General features: G+C 36.1%; 4 protein-coding genes and 1 pseudogene across 10 annotated transcripts; 3 read left to right on the forward strand and 2 right to left on the reverse strand.

The window, feature by feature from the left end:
- The first annotated feature begins 783 nt into the window (after positions 1-783).
- LOC111794392 (uncharacterized) lies at positions 784-7,844 on the forward strand. Of its 5 annotated transcripts, none has more exons than XM_087124094.1 (5): positions 784-1,218; positions 1,383-5,571; positions 6,365-6,768; positions 6,842-6,930; positions 7,444-7,844. In XM_087124094.1, exon 2 carries the CDS (start codon positions 1,411-1,413, stop codon positions 5,557-5,559), a length of 4,149 nt encoding a protein of 1,382 aa, XP_086980220.1. In that variant the 5' UTR covers positions 784-1,218; positions 1,383-1,410; the 3' UTR covers positions 5,560-5,571; positions 6,365-6,768; positions 6,842-6,930; positions 7,444-7,844. The 5 variants fall into 5 exon arrangements, with proteins under 5 accessions (XP_086980220.1, XP_023532133.2, XP_023532134.2 ...); XM_023676365.2 differs by lacking the exon at positions 6,842-6,930 and having other exon boundaries at positions 6,365-6,518; positions 6,608-6,768; XM_023676366.2 differs by lacking the exon at positions 6,842-6,930 and having other exon boundaries at positions 6,365-6,518; positions 6,614-6,768.
- Positions 7,845-9,103: 1,259 nt separating this feature from the next.
- On the reverse strand, positions 9,104-15,254 carry LOC111794415 (protein GAMETOPHYTE DEFECTIVE 1). Of its 2 annotated transcripts, XM_023676406.2 has the most exons (8): positions 14,732-15,254; positions 14,440-14,517; positions 14,233-14,313; positions 13,738-13,892; positions 12,579-13,642; positions 12,172-12,350; positions 11,835-11,990; positions 9,104-9,736 (listed from the first exon to the last, which is right to left on the reverse strand). In XM_023676406.2, the coding sequence occupies exons 1-7, from the start codon at positions 15,149-15,151 to the stop codon at positions 11,973-11,975; spliced, it is 1,995 nt and encodes a 664-aa protein (XP_023532174.2). In that variant the 5' UTR covers positions 15,152-15,254; the 3' UTR covers positions 9,104-9,736; positions 11,835-11,972. The 2 variants fall into 2 exon arrangements, with proteins under 2 accessions (XP_023532174.2, XP_023532173.2); XM_023676405.2 differs by lacking the exons at positions 9,104-9,736; positions 11,835-11,990 and having other exon boundaries at positions 12,034-12,350.
- Positions 9,383-11,251, forward strand: LOC111794487 (uncharacterized). The gene is made up of 3 exons (XM_087124251.1): positions 9,383-9,718; positions 10,106-10,264; positions 10,810-11,251. The coding sequence occupies exons 1-3, from the start codon at positions 9,383-9,385 to the stop codon at positions 11,020-11,022; spliced, it is 708 nt and encodes a 235-aa protein (XP_086980377.1). The 3' UTR covers positions 11,023-11,251.
- A 2,282-nt stretch (positions 15,255-17,536) lies between the features above and the next one.
- LOC111794509 (uncharacterized) lies at positions 17,537-18,208 on the forward strand. Its single transcript, XM_023676550.2, has one exon. It carries the CDS (start codon positions 17,587-17,589, stop codon positions 18,043-18,045), a length of 459 nt encoding a protein of 152 aa, XP_023532318.2. The 5' UTR covers positions 17,537-17,586; the 3' UTR covers positions 18,046-18,208.
- Positions 18,209-21,121: 2,913 nt separating this feature from the next.
- Positions 21,122-25,117, reverse strand: LOC111794404 (receptor-like protein kinase HERK 1 pseudogene; annotated as a pseudogene). Its single transcript, XR_015421171.1, has 2 exons — positions 21,722-25,117; positions 21,122-21,616 (listed from the first exon to the last, which is right to left on the reverse strand). The product of XR_015421171.1 is annotated as a receptor-like protein kinase HERK 1 pseudogene (transcript).
- Between the last annotated feature and the right edge of the window lie 1,471 nt (positions 25,118-26,588).

Consider the following 26,588-nt stretch of genomic DNA (forward strand, 5'->3'; position numbering starts at 1 on the left):
AAACCAAAATAAATATTTTAAACCTACCTAAACTAAATTAATAAAAATATAAAATTCAAATTCAAAATTAAAAAATTTCCACAAATAATAAAAAAAGCTTGAGTTTTCTTATTTAATAATAATTTTAATATAACATAATCTCATTTAAATTTGTTTAATGTAATATTTATTTAGTTATAAGTAAATGAAAGCAAATTATCTTTCCATTCCTATCTTTATTTTTTTATATTCGTATTCAAATTTTGAACGTAGTCATATCTTTAACAACAACATAACAATAGTCGGTAATAATTTGAATTATGCTAGTTTAGATTTCTTTATTTTATTTTATCATATTTTAATGTAATAGGCCTATTTTTTAAACATGTTTTTCATTTCGATAAAGGTGTCATTATTATTGAGGGAGAATGATGTGCACTGGTATGGTGTTTATAACACAGTATATTTCATTAACTGATTTTTAATTAGGTCAAAAAAACGATTAGAAACACATGAAACGGTTCGCTCGGTAAATATCCATATGAGGTCGACCACGAAATTTGGAATTTGATATAATTTTTTTTTTTAAGGAAGCTTCAACATATTTATTTATTTGGATCCACTCCTAAATTAATAATAGAATTAGAAGGAATAATATATATATATATATATAATTTGAAATGAAACGACGTCGTCGAAGGGGATGTGATGAATTGAGATCCAACGGTGAGAGTGGGAAAGATGGGGTGCCCGTGACCGTGCCCGTCAGTCGGAATGGCGATGCCCGAGTTGACTCAGTGGTGTCTGGTGTGTGTGTGTGTGTGTGTGTGTGTGTGTCTGTGAGCCCTAAGCTCTTCTTTTCTCTGATGCTATTGCTATCTTCGTCGACACCAATTCCAACTCCCTCACGCTTTCTCTTTCTTCTGCCCCTTTTCGTCTTTTCCACTTCTCCTCTTCTTCTTCTTCTTCTTCTTCTTCTTCCTCGCAATCCGACGTTCCTTCTCCGTCCACGTCATCTTCGTCTTCTTCAATCCTTTTCGACCTGCTCTTCGTCTCCTTCAACACGGTTATATATATATATATATATATATATATACACACAACCGCCTTCTGGCTAGGGTTTCCATTACTTTTTTTTTTTTTTAATGTTTTCGCGATTTCTTTTCTCTTTTGGTGCCTTCCGATTTCCGCTATGGCTTCTTTGGATATCATCAACAAGTTAATCTAATCGCGAATGAGGTAATTTTTTTTTTTTTTTTTTTCTAAATTCGATTTTTCTCTTCTCTTTATTTTGAGCGTTATAATTGCTGTTTAGGGTCTAGACTTGGTTATGTTCCGGTTTGGAGTTCTTGGAATTTGATAGTGGGAGGAGTTAATTCGGTTTTTGTTCTGTGTTGTCTTAGGATTGATTTGGGTTAAAATAAATGGTCCATGGCTATTGAGAAGAACAATTTTAAGGTTTCGAGGTTTGACTATGAGTTTTCACCTGGGAGTAAGAAGAGCATATCCAGTGACGAGGATGAGCTTCACAGACGTACTTCTGCTGTGGAGTCTGATGATGATGATGATGAGATTAATGATGTAGATTCTGGGGCAGGGTCTGATGATTATGATACTCTAGAATGGGGAGAGGCAGGGGTGGAATTCTGTCATGTTGATAATCAAACTTGCAGCATTCCTCTTGAGCTGTATGATCTTTCGGGTTTGGAAGATATATTGTCTGTTGATGTGTGGAATGAATGCCTCAGCGACGAGGAGCGGTTTAACCTCTCTAAGTTCCTCCCAGATATGGACCAAGAGACATATATGCTCACGCTAAAAGAGCTTTTTACGGGTAGCAACTTCCATTTTGGAAGCCCAATAAAGATGTTATTTAGCATGTTGAAGGGGGGTTTATGTGAGCCGAGAGTTGCGCTTTATCGTCATGGTCTGAAATTTTTCCAAAGGCGGCAACACTATCATCTTCTGAGGAAGCATCAGAACAATATGATTAGCAGCCTTTGTCGGATGAGAGATGATTGGCTTAACTGTAGAGGATACAGCATGGAAGAGAGTCTCCGTGTCTTAAATCTTACGAGAAGTCAGAAAAGTTTCGATTATGAGAGGATCGATGGTTTAGAAACTGACTCGTCAGATAGAGTATCAGGGGAAGGATTTCGGAGAAGATTCAAGGACAAGAAAGTGGCTTCTAAATTGCACAACTTTTCTTCATATAATGCAAGTTCTGACTTAGATTTTCCTTTAGGGGGTCGGTTGACTAATCTTGAAGCACCTGAATATGGAAAGCAGAATTCCAAGGGTATATTTAAGTTGGCCGGATCCAAGTTTCCTTCTCTGATGGAACCTATGGTCAGCCTTCCATCAGCTTATCATGATTTAGATATTAACTCAACGCCCTATAGTTCTATAGGTGATCTCCCTCAACGGAGAAAGGTTGGATATGACTCGGGCCCTATGCTTAGGATAAGGGACGAGACGAGGATCAGTAATGCTACTAAAGAAACGACCAACAGAAAGGGTACCCCACGGGATCTAAGGGCCCCACCCGGTGGTGGGATGGAGAAGGGGGTTCTAGAAGCTAGTAAGAGATATGAGGCTTTGAGGGGTAACATTTTTGACAATTTCATTGGACTTCCTTTGTCATCAAAAGGTGATTTATATGGGAAGAACAAGAATGCGAATTTGGTTCCAAAGAGGAGTGCTGTGGCTGAAAAGCCAGTCAGTATGAGGTCATCCTACAATCCTTCCAAAAAAGCCCAGTCAATTAGGGATCAGACGAAATCTATGAAGCGCGGCGTTTCTCAGCCTCCACATAAAAGTACTAAAGTTGACTCTGAAGGTCTTGCCGGTTCACTCCGACATAACAAGACTCGAGGGAAGTCTTTTGTGACGGATCCACTGCTTAAAAATGCTGGCCGGAGCATTAGGGGCAAGAACTGGAAGACTGCTATGGAGCCTACTGATCTTAACTACGAAGCGTATAGATCTCCCTCTCCTCAGATAAATGAGGGACATGTACCCTCTGAATTAAGAGCTAAACCTTCACAAAAGAAAACTAAAGGAAGATTTGTCCAGAAAATGGGATCAGACCCTGCTTCCTCCAAAGGAAACAAAAAGTTCGTTAGAGGCGAAGAAACTGAATCGGAATCATCTGAGCAGTTTGAAGATGATGAGGATGGCAATCCAATATTGAGGAGCAAGTTGGCCTATCCCAGTGTAATGGAAGTTTCACAGTTTTCATCGTTGAATTCTGGTTTAGAAGCTAAAAAGGTCAAGCATGTCAAAAAAGATATAAAGGAGCACATTGGTACTCTTGATCCAATATCATACTCCAAAAAGACGGTTAATAAATCTCCTCAACATGGATATGCCTTAAGTGGAGTTAACACTATGAATACAAGGCTGGGGAAGATTCAAGACTCTGGTTCTTTCCAAGACCTATCCTCTAAAGTGTCAGAAAAGAACTACCTCCCAGTTTTGGATACATTCAGTGATGATGAAGATGATGATGTGAAGAAAAATTCCAAAATGTTTAATAATGGTCGATTGCAATCAGAATCTAGCAAAAGATCACGTAAATCCTCATCTAAGTCCTTCACTGCAGAGGGAAAACGGAAAGGCAGGGGTAATCATGATCTTTCTGCAATGCAGTCGAGAAATCTTTATGACTATGCTGTTGACGAGGAAGATAATTCCAACGAGATGAGATTATTTGAAGATGATTATGGAGCTGATAGATTTCCACAGGCAGGTTTGCAAAGTGAATCATTTATGGGTATTTCCAGTGAAAGACCTAATGGCTCCCTACTAGGATGTAACTCAGTAAAGAAGAAAAGGAAAGTGAAGGGGAATGTGACAGAAATGGATAAAAAGGATGAAGGTGAATTGCAGAGTGACACCCTCCAACAAGTTAATAATTCCACTCCATTGAAGAAGAAGAAGAAGAAGAAGAAGAGGCAGAAGGCCGACGGTTGTAGTTCTGATGTGGGAAGATCTGAGCCTCCCGCTATAGAAATGGGGACAGTGGATATGGAGCAGGAAACCAAGCCTCAGAGAAATTCGTTCCTGTTGATTACACCTACGGTTCACACTGGCTTTTCATTCTCCATCATGCATCTTCTTACTGCAGTTCGCCTGGCCACGATTACTCCACTTCCCGAAGATATGTTAGAACCCATTAAGGAGAAGAAGAAACGGCATGAGGGTGACTTCGCGTTAGATCTTTCTCATGATAATAAGGCGGATGTAAATAACTTAGAACAGGCTGAGGAAGTAAATGTTCCTTCGCTAACAGTTCAAGAGATAGTAGATCGTGTGAAATCTAACCCTGGGGATCCTAGCATTCTCGAGACGCAAGAACCACTTTTGGATTTGGTGAGAGGGGTTCTGAAGATATTTTCATCAAAAACTGCTCCTTTGGGAGCAAAGGGCTGGAAGATGCTAGCAATTTATGAAAAATCAACAAAAACATGGTCATGGATTGGCCCAGTTTCTCGAAGTTCGTCAGATTACGAGGCCATTGAAGAGGCAGCATCACCTGAAGCTTGGGGTCTTCCCCACAAGATGCTTGTTAAGTTGGTAGACTCATTTGCCAATTGGCTTAAAAGTGGTCAAGAAACTCTTCAACTAATAGGAAGTCTTCCTGCACCACCTGCCTCTTTAATGCAGTTTAACGTAGATGAGAAAGAAAGGTTTAGGGACTTGAGGGCTCAGAAGAGTCTTAATACTATTACCTCTAGTACTGAAGAGGTGAGGGATTATTTTCGTCGCGAAGAAGTACTAAGGTACTCAATTCCCGATCGTGCTTTCTCTTACACAGCAGCTGATGGTAAAAAGTCCATTGTTGCTCCCTTAAGAAGGGGTGGTGGCAAGCCTACATCTAAGGCACGGGACCATTTCATGCTGAAGAAAGATCGCCCTCCACACGTCACGATTCTTTGTCTTGTGAGAGATGCTACTGCACGATTGCCAGGAAGTATTGGCACCAGAGCAGATGTGTGTACGTTGATAAGAGATTCACAATATGTTATGGAAGATGTATCTGATGCACAAGTTAATCAAGTTGTTAGTGGCGCATTGGACAGATTACATTATGAACGCGATCCTTGCGTGCAATTTGATGGTGAAAGAAAATTGTGGGTTTATTTGCATAGAGAACGCGAGGAAGAAGATTTTGAGGATGATGGTACTTCATCTACTAAGAAATGGAGGAGACCCAAAAAAGATGTCATTGACCAATCATCTGATCATGGACTTGTGACAGTAGCTTATCATGCATCTGGAGAAAACATTGGATATGACATTTGCTCCGAGCTCAACACAGATCCCCCGTGTATCGATGATGTTAAAGGAACCGAACAAATTTATGGTGATGTGAGGCAAGTTGTGGAGCATGACATAGATAACAATCATGGGTCTGATCATGACGAGATGTCTCGAAGTCCACAGGTTATGAAGGCTTCTAATCCTATGGAAGAGACCAAGTTGATATGTCAAGAAAATTCCACGAACGAAGATTTTGACGATGAAGCATTTGTGGGACAAAGCCCGGTTGGATTCCTACGTGCGAGCATATCATAATAATTACTGCAGGTAGTCGTCGATCTGGTATTAACTTTTGGAATTCGGATGTCATATACTGTGAATTAGAGCGTCCTTAGTATTTAATGTTATTGACTGAATATTTGCTTTCTACCTGGTATGCATTGTTTTGGTAGTGGGCGTATCTGTTTTTAATTTTCCATTATAAGGTTATTTTTTCCCCTATTAGTCGAATGGATTTCTTATTTAGACGAAAGAAGATCTTTGAGGTAAATTTAGTAAATTATTGAAGTAAAAAAGAACGAAAATTTACATTGTGAAGTTGTAGATAATTCAAGTTATATCTGTGTGTTGATTTACTGCTTATACGTGTCTTTCATGAAGAATAATAAATTATGCTCGAGTAAGATGTTGTTTAGGTAGAGTTAAAGTGCAAGAGTGATTTGCCAGAAAAGATATGTTCTTAACTTGCTCGGATGCTGGGCTCCGAAGGGAGGTGGATTGTGAGATCCCACGTCGGCTGGGGAGGAAAACGAAACATTGTTTCTAAAGATGTGGAAATCTCTCCCTAACAGACGCGTTTTAAAAATCGGAAGCCCAAAAAGGAAAGTCCAACGGTAGGCTTGGGTCGTTACACTTGTCACGTGTGAGCATGGAGTGGCATTAAACTTGTTATTTTATTAAGCTGGCAGAAGATTATTTTGATTATGGGAAAGGTTCTTTTCTGATAAGAAGACAGCAATGAGTTAGATATAAATGTAAAATGTTGGAACTCGTAGATGTGCCACTGAATATGCTTACTGTTTAACTTCTAACAAAGCTTCCACTTGTTTATGTTGCGCAGAGCTAATTTGTGTTGTTCCGGTGAGGCTTGTGACAGAATGAAGGCCGCATTATTTTTGCATTTTACAAGTGTGTATATTGATTGTTCTTGGTGCACGATAGCACAGAAGTGCATCTAAAGCTTAACACAATTGCCTTGACAATGTCTAGCACAGGTATATTGATCTTTTTTTCTAAAGTGTAAATGAGAAAACAGGCCAAGTTCATAAATTTGGTTGGTCTTCTACATATTTATATTAATTAGATGCAGAAAAGGAAATTCTTTTGCTCCCATGCTTGTATTGAAGCTGCAAAATGAAAGAGATATCAGAAGCTGTAGATACTCATCGCCAGCCATTTACAAATAAAAACATGAAAAGATAGATAGGCATTTGAAAGCATGATGATCAAAGCCAAATTAGACAGGTATGATGAACTTATCTCCCTCCAAGTTTGTATGTTTTTGTGTTGGGTTGCTGATAGGTGCTTTCTTTATAAGGATGTGGAAACTTCTCCTTATGACGCGTTTTAAAAACTTCGAGGGGAAGCCCAAAAGTGAAAACCCAAAAAGGACAGGATCTCCTAGCGGTGAGCTTGGGCTTGGGCTGTTTCATTTGATTTGATATAATTTCTGACATCGATGTGTCTAAATCCAAAGCTAGATTCCTTTCATATCACCAACTCAGGATAAAATGGAAGAATTCTATTAGATGGATTTAAAGAAAAACGCTCACAATATGGGAATATATATCCATATGAGCTTATTAGTGATTAAAGTATCTTTTAAGAGATTGAGTATGCTCAAATTTCTCCTATTCACATATGATGTATTTATATAAAGGTAGGGAAAATGTATTTTTGGTCGTTGAAGTTTGAGTTTAGTATCTATTTGGTGATTGAATGCTTCTTCGTATAAGATAGTTTTAGTCTCCGAGATTGCGAAGAAAGTTTGTCTCTGAGATTGAAGGATGTTTGTGATCATTAGTTGTCTAACGAAGAGGTCGTATGGCTACTTTGTTAATTTGGGAACGCTACGATAATATATCCTTTACTAACTAGACTTTCTCTCTCTCTCTCCCCTTTCCTTTTATCTTCTAATAGTTTACTGCTACTACCATCACCAAGCTCCCTTCCATTGGACCATCGGAGGTCTTTAGTTCATGGATGATCACTGAAGGGAGGCTCTCATTTGTTCCAAACTCTGAAGTTTCAAATCTGGAATCATATGGAATAAAGTGATGATTTGTTCATGAAGGGATCGTTGGTGATTGAAGACCATCAAGGACGACGACAACGACAACAACGTTCATAGCAGAATGACAACAGCTTTCACAAGAGATGGGACGAGAAAAAGATAGGAAGATTTTAGTCAACGAAAAGACCTCAAATTGATCGCCCGATGCCTTTTCATTAGTCAACTAACTATCAAATGAACCTTGATCACTTCAAACAATTTTTTGAACTGTATACTTAAAGATCAAATAAACAATATTGTTTCTCAATTTACGTTCGAAAAATTTGATTCATTGATCGTTGCGTATTTGTTTTGAAGAACAAAGTTTATGTTTTTTAAGAGGAAAAGAAATGAAACAATAAAACAAGTTGATTGAAATTATGGTCTACAAATGGGAAAGTTTAATTCAAAATTGTGATGAACTCCATTTTCTCCATATTCGTTGATGGGTGCCCCATGATTGATTGAAGACAGACAAAACTTCCAAAGGAAAGTGAAATATTTAGAGTTCATTCACAATATTATTTCAAAAAGCATTGAGTTCTTCACTTTTTCATGACAATGACTCTTATTCTTCTTCCTTATCTTTTATGGCTTCAACTCGAAATGATTCCTCAACTCACTCGGTTCTCGACTCGACTTAGTTTTAAATCATACGCAATTAAATGGGTATCTATCTCGAAACGCCTTTAATTCCGACTAAAATGACCTGTGTTTTTTGTTTCCATTTCCTGATATGGGCATCTCTAAAATTGCCTTTCGAACATATTGGTTGGAGCTGCTGAACAAAATTTTAGAAGCTTTCTTCCTCAGAGAGGCCCCCCATGGAAGTGGGCTGTACTGTTACAACTTCATTTCTGAGTTTGAATTCCAATTTTTCTTCATAAAGAAACCTTTTTTACCTGCAAGATTCTTTGATGCATTTATGAGGACCCACCCTCAATCATATACGAAACAAATTCAAACATCTGATCTTTTAATCAATGAGATACGTCTTAATTAATGGAGTTATTTTCAGGTGTATCGTCTTCCTTTGTAAGACCCATTAAATAAACAAAAACAAATTCAAACATATGATCTTTTGATCAATGATGTACGTTTTAACCAGTTGAGTTATTTCCAAAATGTGTATATCGGTTGTCGTTTCTCTTACAAGACCCAGTAATTAAACAAAGTTAACTGGTTGAGTTATTTCCATGTGAACCTTTTCCTCTATTCCCTGACCTGATTGAACGAGGTCAAGCTATTTTCCTCTCCTTTCGAAACTATTAGTAAAGTGCGGGATCCCTACAACTAGCATAGCAGCCTTCGATTGAAAAAAGGCTCTAAAGCCCCTACTCCTAAGTTGGAGTAACAAGCAACGGATTGAGCGCGTCTTCTATGAGAGAACAAAGCATGTAGAAGTCGCCTTCGTTAATGTTAATGGCATTTTCTCGGAGAAAAAGGTGATTGCCGAAAAATATGTATTCCTTTAAACCTAATTGGTACATACACAGTTTAAATGTTAATGCTTTTGTATTGAAAAAATAAAGAGTATTTTTCTGTAGTATTATATATATTCTAAATAGTTAGAAAAAAAAAAGTCAACGATAGAAAAAATATGTGTTTTTTCCGAAGACAAAATAATAATAATAATAATAATAATAAATACGTGGCGTCATATTCCACGTCATCATCCGAGCTCGGGTGGTACCATAAGTACTCCCTCAATGGCGCATTTGCAGTCTCCAACTCTCTCGAGCCTCCCCTTCCCCTTCACGCACACTCTGATCTTATTCTTTCTTAAACTCACGCGCCGCCGTCCCAATGACCATCTCCCACTTTCTCTCCGCCGCCTCGCATTCCTCCACCGACACCGCCGGTGTTGATTTTGACTGGTTACCCGGTTCCTCCATCAAGCAATGGAACTCTGAACTTCCCGACAGCTGGGGCGACGGTTCACTGACTTCACCGCCGCAACCCCAAACAATTCATCCACCAACTAACAATATTCTATTTCACCATACTTTTAGCCTCCTCAACCCTTCTCTCAAAACCAATGGCCTTCTTCAACAAACCGGTTCGTCGCCGTCGCCACCGCCACCGCCGCTCTCCTCCGATAACGTCCTACACAAGCTATCCCTTCCCGCCGGATATTTTCAGGTGAGAGGTTTATCATCACTTCAAGATGACACAATTAAACATCATTCCAGAACATGAAACAGTTGATTATTTCCAATAATACAATAATTTATTCACTACTAAAATTTAAAATCCAAAAAATGAGCGGTCACATACCCTTTTTCATTTAATAAATGAGTCAAAAAGTCACATTATTATTTCAGTTTTTTTCAAATAATTTCTCCTATTAATGGAAATATTCAACTATGATGCCCAACCTCCATGCAAAGGATCATTGAAAAAGCTTGGCTTTTCAAGAACCCAAAGAGTTTTTCTTTTTTTCTTTTTGGGTCTCGAGTATAATATTTAAATTAATATATAAATGATGAAATGGGGTATGAATAATAAATATAAAAATGGGTATGGCAGAGGAATAATCAGAGAGCAGAGAGTCCAGTTTCATGTGAAAGTAGCATCGCCATTGAAGGGATGAGCAGAGCTTGTAGGTACAGTCCAGAAGAGAAGAAGGAGAGAATTCAAAGGTATAGGAGCAAAAGAAACCAGAGGAACTTCAACAAGAAGATTAAGGTTTTTTCTTTTTTTTTTTTTTTTTTTTTTGTTCTTTCTTATATTCTTCTTTATCTCAACCTACTTGAAATTATGAAATAATTCTAAAGAATAATTCATTTCTTATTGTACCTACATATAATTTGATAGATTCTATATGCCAACAACCATAAAGTTAGTAATTGGAAAGATAATTTCTAACTTTATAGTATAAATATAATAATTCAAATAATTTAACGGCATATAGTTTGATTATTCACTAAAATAAGTAATTTATGCAAAGTTATTGAGTAATGTTCGTATAGTTTTCAATTTCATCCTTCATCTTTTTGCTTTTGTCATTCAAACTACACTTTTTTTATTTGGATGGTAACCATGAAAAAGGCAGATTTTAAAATTATCACAAAATTGGTCTAAAAAGCAAAGAAAACATTTGTTGAATCACAAATGACAATCAATCAGTCAATCTACTTCATATCTTCACACCATGATAATAATTTTGTAGGCCTTGTTCATATGGCTCATTGTTTTCCAAAATTCTCATAATATTATTTGTGTTCTTGAAGTATGCTTGTAGGAAGTCATTGGCCGATAGTCGACCAAGGATTAGAGGACGATTTGCAAGGTACAACGATGATGTTGCAAAGAATTATCCAGTGCAATGGAGTCATGGGCAAGAGGAAGAACAAGGAGGAGAAGAAGAAGAAGAAGAGGCAAATTGTGATGATAATTGGATCAAGTACTTTGTAGATGCATATTCTACGAATCTTATTCCATGAATCTCTCAAAAGCAAAAAATAATAATGTAGCTCTAGTTGCAATCGGCCTCTTCCATTTTGACCATCTTTCAGTTGCGTGAGAGTTTTACATTGCTTATTTAGGCTTCTCTCTCTCTTTTCTTTTTCTATGTATGGAACCCAAAGTTTGAGTTAGCTCTAACTATATTTGTATTAATAATGGTGAAGGGTAATAATTATAATATTTAATCGATAATGGAGCTCGTTTTCATCTTTTTTGTGATAAGGATTTGACATAGATTGGGATGGACATGGGCAGGCTGAAAGATTGGGCGGGCCGTTTTGGGGGATTGATTCGAGGTGTGTTTTAGTGCTGGGGATAAACGCCAAGATAAGTCAAAAAGGTGGAGAGAATTTCAGTCATTGTCATTTGGTAAGACAACAACAAAAGGGATTGCAACTTAGTTTGGTGACAGTCGCCATCTTCACAATATTAGGTTCTTTCCATATTCTATTCTATACGTCCTTCAATAAAAGTTGCTACCTAGCTTATTCAATACACTATTAAAGAAACTTATAGATAAATATTTATTGAGGATGGTAAGGAGGGAGTCCCACGTTGACTAATTTTGGGAATGATCATCATGGGTTTATAAGTAAAGGAATAGATCTCCATTGGTTTGGGAAATTCCAAAGCAAAACCACGAGAGCTTAGGCTCAAAGTGGACAATATCATACCATTGTGGAGGATTGTGATTCCTACCAATATTGTTTAAAAAAATGTACTGAAAAGTACTATAATATCATAAATAGGATGATTTATTAGTTCACTATTCAAAGCAATAAATACTCACATGTATGATTCCATTTCCACCAATGAAGTTCTATGATGCATCCGTTCGGCTTCACAAGCAGAGTGAGGAAGATTCATTAAGTCTCAAGCCACACAATTGGATCCCGGTGGGCCAGTTGGTTTGGACTCTGTAATGAGCTCAAACTAACTTCTTCACCTAAACACTCAAATATTTTTTTGAGGAGAAAAAAGGAGCAATCTTTTGAAACTCGATAGTGAAGAATAATTCATTGAGACTAATTGGTGCAAAATGTATATCCAGCTATTATAAACAAAATTGAATATATCAACCGAGTAATACCAAGAAAATATTACTGCTAGCTTTTAGTTTTGCGGACCTTCTTGAAGAACAGAGGATTGATTAAGCGCTTGAATGGAAGCAATAGCGCTGGTCGATGTCTCCTCCGTTTTGATCGGTATTTCTCTGAATATGTTTCCTGAACTCTCTTGAAAACCATAGGATTGGTTAACCGCGGAGGATGATGTTGATGTCTCTTTCGTTTTGCACGACATGTCCCTGCGTTTATTAGTTTCAAAAGAAAAAAAAAAATCAAGCAATTGATGGAAACTTGACTCGGTTTTCATAGTTAACAGAATCAAATAGGATATAAACAGGGTTCAATCAAAATGGAGGTTTTAGTTAGTGTATCCCAAACTAAAGGAGTTGGGTATAAGAGTGATAATCTGCGGAGTTGCAACATAAAAGTGAGCCTCCATGTCTTAAACCTCAGTGAGAATTAGGTACCTGTTGACATTACGGCAGATATAGATTGATCTAGAGGTGGAGGATTGACCTGAGGGTCAGCTTCTCCACTTTTTTTCTCTTCCACTAACACCTCAGATGTTTGTTGTCGAATTGAGATCAAATAATCATCTTTTATATCAATCATACAAGAACTAAGAGGAGAAACCCGATCCTCGACTGCTGCTACATCCATAGGCTCCCCAAGTCTTGCACCAACTAAACATTCTTCATCTGTAAATGAACCATCTATTACCATAGTCATATTCTTTTGATTTTCTGAAACCAAATTAGTTGAACTTTTGTCCCTCAACACACTTTCTAAACCAGACAATGTATCAGAACTTCTTAAGCAATACTCATTCCGATGAGAATCAACATCCTCCGACATTGTAGAAGTTTCTTTTCCATCATTTATTAAAACAACATCTAATACATCTCTGGTAGATGTAGGACAATGCACGAACACATTTGTGGATACTACATTTAACTCGCTACTGGGTAGCGGGTTTTGTGGTTGCACATTATCAATGTCCATTCCAATAGGTTTTTCCTGCATTGAGGCCTTGGGCTGCACAATTTCTTCAACAGTGCATTTGTCTTCGTCAGAATTACTTCTAACGTTTCCTGCATCACCAGAGCATTGACGATCGGATGTAGAACAATGTTTACCATCAAGAGGACAGGACTGTTGAATTACTCCATTTACTGCAATTGGTGGCTCAATGGCATCAACAACATGCGACGAGCCTCCGTTATCATTCAACGACACTTTTGCCTCAGAGCTTGATATCACATTCTTGACTAGAAAACCTTGTGGAGGCATGTTGTCAATGACTGAAGTGAAATCAATGGCTTTCACAATTTTTGATGTATTAGAGGCAGCAAAAGATTTTGCTATATCATCCAATAGCAAATCACCTTCGCCACTTGATATAGGATCCCATTTGAACAAATCCACTGACCAAGGGTCATTCGAATCTAACTTATCATCTGATGATATCCTTTCAACTCGAATCGTCTCCTTGTAGAACTGCTTTCTCTTTAAAGCATTAGCTATAAGATTGCTGAAATGCAGTACATATGAAAACTCGTAAATATTCATGGTATTTTTTTTCAAACTACAAGATATTTTTTAATTCTTCTTTTCAAGGACTCGTACCGACAATTTTTTGAAACAGCAGCTTTTGCTCGCTCCATAGAGACACCAAGCAAGGATGACAAGTTTGCAACATCAAAAGGTCCTCTAATTTCATTTACAGAAGAGGCAGCACTAGATAATATGAGATTCTTTCCTTTTGTCCAATCCACCAAGACCTGAAATTTCAATAAGCTAAAGGTCAGATGATAACACAAGCTCGCTCACGATAAGAAATAAGTGTCATTCATAAACAAAAACAAGAAAATAACACCAAGTATAATACAAAGATCTAGAGCATAACACTTCTAGAAGACCACTTGTCCACTACAGCTTTCTATGGACACCCTCTTTTTGAGGAGCATAATATTAGAAAGATTTGTCCGAACACACTTTGGACACGAAAATAAGCATTAATAAGCAAGTATGACACATGTAGTCCAGATATGGATTTTTGCCATCTAACTTTCACAATATTGTCCCCGGGAATGAACTAGAACCTTGATGCTTTATTCTAACCTTGGTAGCAGATATCATTTGCCTCCTTGCATGAACGTCTGAAAGAAGATCAGAGTACATAATTTCAAAGTAAACTCCACGCTGTGAGAAAAAAAGAACATTGCCAGAATATATAAGTCAGTCGCCACTGATCAAAAGGATGATACATTTATTTATGCCATAATAATTCAAGTAAAACAAAACACGAAAGATCAATAATTGACAAACCTGAATTGCAGATTTTATGTGACCTTGCTTCAACCTGAAAGGCAGTTTCTCCGCAAAATCAATTGCAATTATGTCTATCTACGTGATGAAAAACACAGTTAATATGACTAAATTGTGAAAGACAATGGAAAGTATGATAAGTTCGAATTAGGAAAAAAAATGCAAATAGGATTACTAGCTTATGCAAGTAGTATTGTCTCGCAACTCCAAACAAGATCATTGAATAATCTAAGCAAATTGCTAGATTTCACAATAACAAAACAAAATAAACACAAAAATAAACCCGACAAACCTCCAATTTCTCACAAGCCTGCTCAAAAGCATTCTGATTAAGAGGCTTCACAGCAATCAAATCGTAGGTCTTCAGAATGAGGTTGCCAGAATTGACTGCCAGAACCTCCTGCAAACTATTGATACAAATAGTAAGACGCGTGTACTGACGGAAAGGAGAGGACCGCGGGACGCCGAGAAGATTGCGGTGGAACTCCAACGAGGCAGAGAAGGTTGGAAGGATACTTTGAAGTGATGAAACATTAAGGAGAGGAATAGTACAACGGTCCTTATCAGACATCACTCCTTTGATCGTACGATTGTAGGCGATTCCGGAGTAGCCGAGCTCCATCAGTTTGGCCACAATCTTGATGCGATTAACCCTAATTGAAGATGAAGACGAGTGCTCATCGTAAGGAATGTTGAGATCGAAGAAACCCATGGCGATGGAGGAGAGACAGCTTTGAACTGATGAAGCTCAGGGTTTAAGCAGGAAGAACTCAAGAAACGCTCTCCATCGTTGAGGCGCCCCCGAACTGAAGGGTTTAACTGATGTGAACGAAACTCAGAAATCGGACATAATGGACGGGCGGCCCGAAACTGTCACAATTGGGCCAATTTATAGGCCCAATATGAATTTTAAGCCCAATCAATCTGATTGGGCTTCGAGAGATCCGACTTGCAACAAAAATACCGACCCGAAATTCCCAATTCTAAACAAAATTTATTATTAAAAAAAATGGTAATGATTAAGTTGGAGTCTATTTATCTCCCACTTTTAAAAAAAATTAATAAATTTTTAAAGTTTTAATTCTATTTCTAATAAATTTTTAAAATTTTTAAAAATATTTAATAAATCTTTGATTTTTTCTATTTTATTAATAAATTCAATTTTGTATATAATAGATTTTTTTATTTATTCAAAAACTTTAAAATATAAAAATCCTACTAAACAAAAAATAAAAATTTAATGTATTATTAAACATAAAATTAAAGGTTATATTTAATAAATTAATTAATTTTAAAATAATTCTAAATATTTTTAACTTGAAAGTGTAGGGATTAAATTGTAATTTAACTTCTTCTTTTTTATATATAAAATTTAATTAGGATGGTAAATGCTCAATTTTGTGTCCAATTATTACAATGGAAATTGAACTAATTATTAGTATTACTACGTAAAGCTTGCTCCTAATGTAACATAAGATTGGCCCATTACCATAATTAAAATAACTTTACTTTTTTAACAAAATTTAATAAATCTCCTTTTTTGTGCTGTCACATAATTAAAAGCCTCCCATCTATAACCATTATATTAACTCTTCTTTAAATAATATGAAATTGAGTGTGTTATCAACTTACATGAGTACAATAATATAGGCTACCCGTGGCTTGTGTTGTTACAAATTGTATCAAAGTCAAACACCATGCGGTGTGTCAGCGAGGACAAGGGGGTGGACTATGAGATCTCACGTCGGTCAGATAGGAGAACGAAACAAAACATTCCTTATAAGGGTGTGGAAATTCTCCCTAATAAACGCATTCTAAAACCGTGAGACTGACAGCAATACATAAGGAGTCAAAACGGACAATATCTGTCCATATAAACCATCTACAAGTGTTATCTCATCAATGGCTTGTTAGAAATCACGACTCTACACGATAGTATGATATTGTCCAAATTGAGTATAAGCTCTTATGGCTTTGCTTTGGGTTTCCCCAGAATATCTCATACCAGTGGAGACAAGATTCCTTGCTTATAAACTCATGATCATTCCCTAAATTAGCTAATGTAGGACTCCCAATCCTCAACATGTCTCGAGTCCCTCCTCCCTCTAGAAGGCAGTCTTCCCCCCTTTTCACCATCTGCTTAATATGGGTAGGAAAATCCCGAGTCTGAAATTTCATTGGGTCTATCTATCTAAGTTATATGTAAATATAGGAGCCAAAACATTAAAGTTGATTCTCGAGGCAGGTCTAAATTTTCAACCAAACTCGATTTATTTGGTATAAAAGCTCTCTACTCTCGATTGATCCAACCCCAGCAACCCGAGCAACCAGTGTAAAATAGCATACAAAAATCCAAAAAAAAAAAAAAAAAAAAAAAAAAAAAAAAAAAAAAAAAAAACCAAGTTGTTTGGTAGGAGTTGATTGAGAGGTTCCATAGAAGCAAAGCAATAGGTATAATTTGTAAGTATAAATGAAGAAAATGAAAGCAGAAACAGAGCATAGACACTCCCATCATTACTCCCTATCAGTACTCATTTTCCTTTGCTTAAAATGTTCGCAACTTCTTCACTTATTATTTATTTTTATTTTTTTTTAATCTACTCCCCCTACTAAAATTATAATTTTACTTTTTTAACTTTTTAACTGCTTCTAGTAAAACTTAAATTTAAAAAATTACCTTAATTCTATATTATATTAATAAATTTAGAATTAAATGAAAAAAGGGTTATAATTTAGAATTAAATGAAAAATAAATAACAGTTGTTGAATATGTGAGTGCCTACGTGTCAGTAAGACTAAGTCAAACTCCAAATCATGTATTTTTAAATTAATTTTATTTCGTAATTAATAATTACTGCTTTAAATAAATTTTATAGTTTTAGTTTGACTCAAATATCTAATTATGGTTTTATTTTTTTAAAATATATTTGATAAATAATTTTAAAATAAAGTTTAAAGGGAAATGTAATTTAATGGAAATGAAAATGAAATTAAGGGAAATTTCATTTAAAGGGACCACCAAATCATGCCGAATTGTAGCTCGAGCCCGTCCGTTTTTATTTTTTATTTATTTTTTTTTTTTATCTATAAATAAAACCGTAACTAATTTCACAAATCCCTAAACTCTTCTTTACCTCCAAATCCGCCATGGCCTCCGTCTGCATATCGAACTGCATCAACGACGCTCGAGTCCCCGTCCGTCCGACCTACATAAACCTCTACAAGTGGCCGGAATCCGACGCCGAGTTCATCCGATCCGTCAGTTCCAAACTGAATCGAACATCGCGCGTCGTCGACAGCATCTCTTGCCGGCAGATGTATCTCAGAAGTTACACGTTCTCCAGAGAAGAGGATAACGTGGCGGAGAAGACGAACAAGTGCTTCGGCAAAGTCGGAATGCGACAGAAAGCTTCTCGCCGGAGAAATAAGAAGAAGAAGAAGAAGGCCATGGCGGAGGAGGAGGACGAGTCTGAGAAGATCAGGAAGTGTTCGACGCTGAAGAAGGCGAAGGAGTTATCGTGCGCCGCTTTGACGTCCGTCTTCCGGCGGTTGCTATCGTGTACCGCTAAAGTCGACGTGGCCGATAATGCCAGAGAGATCCATTAGCGATTAGTATTTTTATTTCTTTATTTTTCTCTTTTTTTCTTTTCTTCTTTTTGGTTCCCATTGGTCTAAATGGCATCCGATTCAGCAAAGAAGGAATGTTGTTGGTGTACGGAAAATATGTAAATTGGATTTTAAAGTTTTTTTAGAGAGATAATATTTTTTATTTATAGTTTCCATATTAAAGAAAAAAAATATGTGTTGCAATAATGATATATAAGGGTTCTTTTTTTCCTTAATGTAAATTTTAATATTTTCCATAATCTCATATCCCATGATATATTCTAAAATATCTTTAATAAAACTTTTAAAATTAAATTGTAAATTTAAAACTTTAATTTTATATCTAATAAATCGATTTTGTAAAATAAAATAAAAATTAATATTTCAAATCTTATTAGACCCAAAATTGGGAGAAAACCTAAAATATTTTATTTAAAAAATATCTCAAAATTGGTATAAAAAATTGTATGCGTGTTTGATTTGAAATATATATATATAAATTTTGAATATTGGAAAATTAAAAGATTTAATTAAAAATATCTCAAAATTGGTATAAAAAGTTGTATGCTTGTTTGATTTGAAATAAAAAATAAAAAAACAAAATTTTGAATATTGGGAAATTAAATATTTAATTAAAAAAATCCGAAATTGGTATAAAAAGTTGTATGGTTGTTTGATTTGAAAAAATATATATAAAAATAAAAAAATAAAAAAAAAATTGAATATTGGGAAATTAAAAGATTCCTTAAGAATATTGGGAATCAGAAAATTACATAGAAAAAGCTGACATTGGTGAGTGGCTCAATCTCTTTCCTATTGGAAAAACAGAATAGAAATATAATTAATTAAAAATCTGCAAAATCCCATAATTATTCTATTAAATTAGATTGATTTTTAAAAATCTTCAAAATTATTCTAAAATATATTTTAAATTATTTTAAAATCTGTTTAGATTTAAACTTTTAAAGCTCATTTATTCCGTCATAAATATTCAAATTTTAATGATTTTGAAAAAATTTAAATTCAAAAATCAACTTTTGACTATTTTTAAATCGCTTTCATTAAAATTTATTAAATACTTTCTTTATTTTGTCTTTACTTTTTCAAATATTTTCAAATTTTACTCCAATTTTAAAATTTTGGAAATAATTTATTTTTTTAAGCTTAAAAACTTTTTATTTTTTTTTTTAATTTTAAGAATTCAACGTATGATTTTAGTTGAATATAAATGTCTTAATTAGCTAAATTAAAATAATTTTAATTATATATTAAAATTCAGAAACTATTTGATTGGTGGCTTTTAATTTTATGTTTTTATAAATACTATTTGTGAATTTATTTATTTTCTTACCTATTTTTTATAAATGTAGTTTTAAAATTGAAGCCAAATTTTGAAAATTACAAAAAATAATTTTAGAAACTTGTCTTTTCAAATTTGGATAATGAAAGATAAGAAACCCTTTTCAAAAATGGTGAGACAATAAATCCAATTTTCAAAATAAAAACCCAATAACCCTTTTAATTCTGATAATTAAAACTATGTTTTTCTTTTTTTTTTTTTTTTAATAGAAAATTTAATTAACAAAATTAGGTGAAAATAAATTCTATTTTAAATTCTTGCAACAAACTTATCAACTCATTAGCTTCACACAACCATCAAAATTTATGAAACAATTTTATAAAATTATTGTTTATTTGTGTTAATTACAACGAGAATCAACTTATTTGAACCTACGAACAATAATGTATCGAATAAGTCTTTAAACTTTCAACTCCCTAAACTTTAAATAGTGTGAGATCCTGTATGGGTTGAAGAAGAGAATGAAACATTTCTTCTAAGAACGTGAAAGCCTCTTCCTAATAGACGCGTTTTAAAATCACGATGTTGACAGCCAAAGCGGACAATACCTGCTAGGATGGGCTTGAGTTGTTATAAGTGATATCAGAGTAAGATATTGAGCGGTGTGCCAGCAAGGACGCTGGATCTCCAAAGGGAGTGGATTGTGAGATCTCACATTAGTTGGAGAGAAGAACTAAACATTTCTGATGAGAGTGTAAAAACTTATTCTGAGCAAACACGTATTAAAATCGTGAGACCGATGACAATGCATAATGGGCCAAAGTTTTTAGTCTAATTAGAAATACGATTGGAATTAAAAGTGGGTGTTTAATTAGGGTTTTGGGGGAAAGGGCATGTCGGCAAGGAATGATTTTGAAGGTCCAAGCTTTGTCTGTGGTGTCGGGCTGTGCGGTGGGACATGGCTCCACTGGCATTCTAATGTAATTAAGCGCCTCATTGCACGCAATCTGCTATCATTTCTGGTCATGAGTTTAAAGCATCACATTAAACATTATTTTTTTCATCTCCCATCATTCATTCTCATTCCTTGCCCCTTTTCGTTATATTTTACTCCTTACCTACATATATTTTTATAATATAATATAATCTCGTCGCAATGACACGGTATCAACTCATCTCATATTTTATTCCTTTTATATTACGTTTAAATCTTACTTTCGATCGGTACTTTTCATACCTGTTTTTTTTTTTTTTTTCATTTTGTATTGTATTTAATCGAACTTAAGGTTTATGATTTCCAGAAGTGACACGTGTGGCTTAGAGTAAACAACAATTCAATCTTCTACTATCTAAATAAGATTTCCTAAAACTTTTTTTATAAATTTCTAAAATAAAAATATAGAAGGTGCCTTTGTGGCCGATCGAAAATAGGAGAGTCGTTACCTGTAGAAAGGGCGTCAACCCATTGGGGAAGAAGAAAAGTTGTGAGGGTTACGAGAAGGTTAGATGACCTTATTTTATGGTTCAAATTGAGAAACGAATCTAATTTTTAGGTCAATCAATCAAATTTGTTTAGTTCTTTATTAGTTGGTAATGGGGAATGTGGGTGCCAAACATGTCTTTTTTATCACTTCATACGCCTTGAAGAAGCCAAGAAAGCATTTACAAAAGCATGCTACTCAAATTATTCTATGTACAAGTTTACAATTATTGAGTAAATTTAATCCTCAAACTTTCGAATATTGTATAGATTCTTTGACCGACTCGGGAATCGAATGGATTCGAACCGATAAACAACAATTAAGAGACATTGAAACATGAAAGACAACAATGTATGGCAGTAAATGTTCAGAAACTCAAAGAAAACAATATCCAGATGAAAAATGGATCTAAATTGCAGCAAATACATATTCCATGAAAAGATTCAGAGCTAAACACAATGAAGCCTCGACACCGCTACCTACGGAGATCGGGAAGTTTAGGAAAAAACGACACACCATGGTCATTGACGAGATGTTAGCTGACTAAAAAGAATAACAAGACTAAATGTCTAATGATTCTAGACAAACATGAAACGACGACAAAAACGAATATGTTCGATGAAGGGATGCAAATCAAAATCAATCGGTAACGGAGATGCGAACTACCTTGTTCGTTGTAGTTGGTTGAAGTGGTAACAAGTTTGATAGATATTGCAGAGACTCACCAGCACAGCCCCTTCTGTACAAGAGAAGAACCCAGTATGTTACACATGTAGTTTGGCTCCTCCCTCTGCAAGAGAAAAAATGGCTAATAAATGTGAAGAAACACAACTAGAGATTGTCCTGTTCATATACAATGAAGCAAGGAACATTCTCTAAAAGGGTGTGTGCCTACGTCGTTGCCTGAAGTATACAGAACGCCAACGCCACATATTCATCTGCAGCGACATCGGGTCATCGACCCTCAGATTTCACGAGCTGAGAGAACACCCTACTCATGGAAACTCCAGAAAGATCATCCACGCCCGGAACGTTGAACTGTGTAGCAGAAGCACCTGTTTCGATATCATTGAAGTTGTTAATTTGAGGAGAGAGCTCGCCGATCATATTAGTACTGTTATCTTCTGGATCGACTTCGATAACGGCTTCTTGTAGCTGAAGAGCATACTCCAAGTTCCACAAGATGTCTCCCATGGATGGCCGGTCGACTCCATAGTCAGCCAAGCATTTTTCAGCAGTTTCACCAAACTTCCTAAGAGAAGTTGCTCTAATTTTACCTACAAGAGTAGAATCAATGATTTGATCCAACTGCCCTTTCTTCTGCCATTTCATTGCCCATTCAGCTAAGTTTACCATTTCTCTAGGAAGGGTTGGATCTATGACAGGTCTTGCACAAAGAACTTCAAACAAAACAACTCCAAATGAATAAACATCTGATTTCTCTGTCAGTTGTTGCCTCCTGAAATATTCAGGATCAAGGTACCCAAAACTCCCTTTCACAGCAGTACTGACATGGGTTTGGTCTAGATCAGGACCCGTCTTCGAAAGCCCGAAGTCTGCAACCTTCGCCATGAGGTTTTCGTCGAGTAAAATATTAGCGGACTTCACATCACGATGAATAACCGGTTTGGCATAGCCAGTATGGAGGTAATGAAGTCCTCTAGCGGCTCCAATGCAGACCTCAAGTCTCTCTTTCCAGCTCAAACTAGGAAAATCAGAACCATATAGATGACTCTTCAGGGTGCCTTGTTCCATGTACTCATAAATCAGTATCATCTCATTCCTCTCATCACAGTAACCAATCAATGAAACGAGATGACGATGACGAAACTGTGACAGCATCTCGATTTCAGTTTGAAACTCGGCCAATCCTTGTTGGGAACGCGGATTACCCCTCTTTGCAGCAATTTTGGTGCCATCATTCAAAACTCCCTTGTATACTTTCCCGAACCCGCCAATACCAATAACCCAGCTCTCATCGAAGTTATTTGTAGCCTCTTGAACTGTTGCAAAAGGTATTCGATACCCGTAGTTGGAAGCAGCACTTGTGATTGTGCCATTAGAGTATTTACTTCCCATAGTGTGTGACATTCCTCCAGCTGTGGATATCGAAATCCATGATTTCGTCGGGGCCTGATGCATTCCCTTTCTTTTTCGCCTGCACAGCACGAAAAGAACGCCAACCAATATAGCTGCAACAAATGCCCCAATAACCACACCGATAATGACGCCAACATGCTTATTTGAAGAAGTCGAGCCTGGAAAACTAATTACAGAGTCTTCCCCGCTGAGACTGCCAACAGAGTTGCTCATTTTCATGATTTCCAGACCATTTAGAATGGCATTTGGATACACATTGGCTAAGTTTGCTGGGCCAATACTCACAAGAAGTATGTCATTCTTGATCAATCCTGTAACAGAGTCCATATAGTATGGAGTGCCCAGAGCATTAGAAAGTCGAACACTAAGATCCAGATCCCGAACAACCAGCCACGAGTCGACATAAACATTGAAATAAAGTTGGTGTAGAGATTTGCTCACAATGTCACAGAAGTGAAACCGAACAAGGTACTGAAACTCAGGATCAACTTTAAACCTCCATGTCACATTGAAGTTGCTGTTTGGATCGTCCTTCGAGTTCATCTCCATGAGAGTACCATAGACAACATTTGGAGCGATCTCCGGCGCTGCGCCTTCAGGGCTGTATTTAACAGCGGGAATGTTCGAGAAACTTGTTGCAGAATTCTTATTTACTAGAAAGCTTCCATCAGAAACCCAATTCCGTGTAAGAGGATCTTTATCAGGAGCAACTTTTGGGCCACCCACATTAACTCTAGCAACAGTCTCATATGCTAGAGTAGTCAGCCCTTGAAATTTACCAGATGGTTCTAACAAAGTGGCTTCATCAACAATGAGAATGTCAGGAACAGAAACAACTTCAATGGCGTTCACATATGCAATGGAGCCATTAACAGGAGCAAAGATAACTTCAAGAGTATCTGATTTCACATCCACAGAGAATTCTTTGACTATGGGATCCTTCTCTACAACCAAATCTCTCAGCAGAACAAAGTTTTGAGTTGAAACACTAAAATTTGCAGCACTCATATTGAAGCTAGAAAACACAAATGGATAGAAATAGAGGCGGATCCAATGCCTTCCGGTTTTCTTTATTGGAAACGTGAATTTTGATGTTCCAGTAAAGATTCTAGCAGTTTCGAACAGCGCTGAATCATTAGAAGACGAGGTAGGAACTGAAGATGTATTAGCCGAAATGGTTTCTGGAGTGGAAAGCAAATTTGAAGCCAAATTATCGGCCATGAAAACACGATTACCCACAGACACATTCCCCGAAGATCCACAGTCAATGAGATAATTATCTACCGGATTAAACAAACAAGAAATGTAAGGAAACAACGAAATCAACAAACCACCCCAGAGGAGTAATCCAAATCTTCTTCTACAATCCATCGCTACAAGTTTCAATAGCTAATCGAGAAAAAGGACCAGAAACAGAACCTGATTCGAAACAACTTTTGAAACTAGGGTTTACAATGGAAGAACAATCAATAGAATGCGTTTTCAATCAGAATCCAAGAAAACGACCGAGAAATTAGCACTTTGTTTATCATAAAAAATCCAAATAGTGATAGAACCAGATGTATATTCCTCAGCAGGAGGCAAATCTGAAGCAAACAGAGAAGCAACAGTGAATCAAAGTACAATAAATCTGAAAAACCACCAACTGGGTCGAAGTTGTAGGTTTAAAAGCAGATAGATACCCTTCCATTACTACTTGCGATAAGAGCAGAACAAAAACAAAAGAACAATGAAGAATCTCAGAGGAGAAAGCGAGCTAGAACGCGGAAAGAGACAGCCAAGTTCTCAGACAGCTGACTTCGTTCTGGCAAAATCCAAAATAATGAAGTTCATCCCTGAAGGTAAGAAAGTGACAATAAAGAGGTAAAATGAACGCAGAGAAATGGAAGAACAACAGTAGGGCTTTAATGGCGGGATTGAAAAGTAACAGAAAGATATTTAGTGATTGAAAAGACGAAGTTGCAGAAGTTGGGTGAACTGATTTCAGAAACGAACAAGAGAAATTGACGAGAAATGAAAAGCAGAAATTAAATTAAGCTTAAAATAAGATCGGCATTTGGCAGCGTGCTATGGTCAAGAAATTCGATCCGAAGCAATTTTGTTAAAAAATTGAGCGCTCAAGAACAGAGGTTGAGCCGTCCATCACGAGGCAGTCATTTGGGAGCACATGGATTATTCGGTTCTTTGGGTCCGAGTTCTTTTTGATGTTCAAGCTGTATTGATGACCACACAAGCCAAATCCTGATATTTTCCGAACAAAAATATAGTTCTAACTCAATGAACAAGTCAGTTATGAAAAATTTAAACTTCATGGACAACATCGACATAGGCTCGAGACTCAAGTCATGTCTCAAAAAAAATGTTCTAGAAAACGTGAGCTAAGAAATATGTCGAAAACAATATTATAAGCTAAAAGCGATTAGTTAATAACAACGGGTTTGATAGCATAGAACTCTTGGCGAAAAAGTGACAACTAATCATATCCCTCTATAGTACATTTTTTGGCATTTTAGCTCGGACGGATATAGACATGATTTTGATGACTGATCATACACCATGTATTGACACAACTTGAAATAGTAAAGACCTATCTAAAATGAAAAACATGGTCGAGACATCCTATATGTAGCAATAGACAAAATACCTTTGACAAGTATGACTGTGACAATTAGCACATGTGTTTTCCACTTAGTGAGAAAAGGCTTTTTCGAACTAAGTAGAGTTTGTTCGATCTCTGATACATTTAAAAATTAGAGGCTTATAGTTCTAATATGTTGGTAGTATGAACGTGTTCCAAATGGATCTATTGCCAAGAAGATTCAAAAAATATGTCAACAACAGAATTCCTACGCGGAAGGAATCACGGTGTTCCAAATGGATCTATTACCAAGAAGATTAAAAAAATATGTCAACAACAGAATTCCTACAGCGGAAGGCTCAGTTGATTTCAAACCTGTTGCATTAGCGAGTCAAGCACATCAACATTTGTTAGAAAGAACTATGTTTAATTTCATAAATTATGTAAGAGTCAAAGGGTCAATTTGACTCATTCTTTGTGGAGATTAAAGGGGATCGGGAATAAATCTCGTCCACAAACATCTCGAATAAATCTCATCCACAAACGTCTTTTGTCGGGAGACTATAAATACCCACAATATGTTATGTAAAATTATGGATGAATGTAATTCAGATCTCAAATTGAGACCTTTCCATTAGAAATTCGAGCATCATATTTGTCATTTATAAGTTTCAATAATTCTTGTGGTATAGTTGCACCCCATTCAATCAAGTCTTGATCAAGTTAGATTGTGGAGTGACTCAATTTAGAGCAAGGTTTTCAAATCTTGCTTTTAGATCTTTGATCGAAAGAGGTAATCTAATTCTAGCCTTATATCTTGGTTATCGAAATGGAAGTATTAATTACTTTGATTCAAAGGTTCTTGCTTCAACAAAAGCTTGGATCGTTGGGCTGAGGATTAGGGTTGACTTATCACGTGTAACTTATATTGAATTGTTTCTCTCATATATAGGCTCGTATTATTATTGACCGCAAATATGAACATGCCACAGTTAATTGTTTGGCTAGATAAAAGGCGAGCTAGAACTCAATCGAACATTTATACTTTAAATAAATATTTTATTTTATCCATTTATTTATTTTT

This window comes from Cucurbita pepo, chromosome 5 (assembly GCF_057944985.1).
Source record: "Cucurbita pepo subsp. pepo isolate OVF chromosome 5, ASM5794498v1, whole genome shotgun sequence".
In the NCBI taxonomy this organism is placed as follows: Eukaryota; Viridiplantae; Streptophyta; class Magnoliopsida; order Cucurbitales; family Cucurbitaceae; genus Cucurbita; species Cucurbita pepo.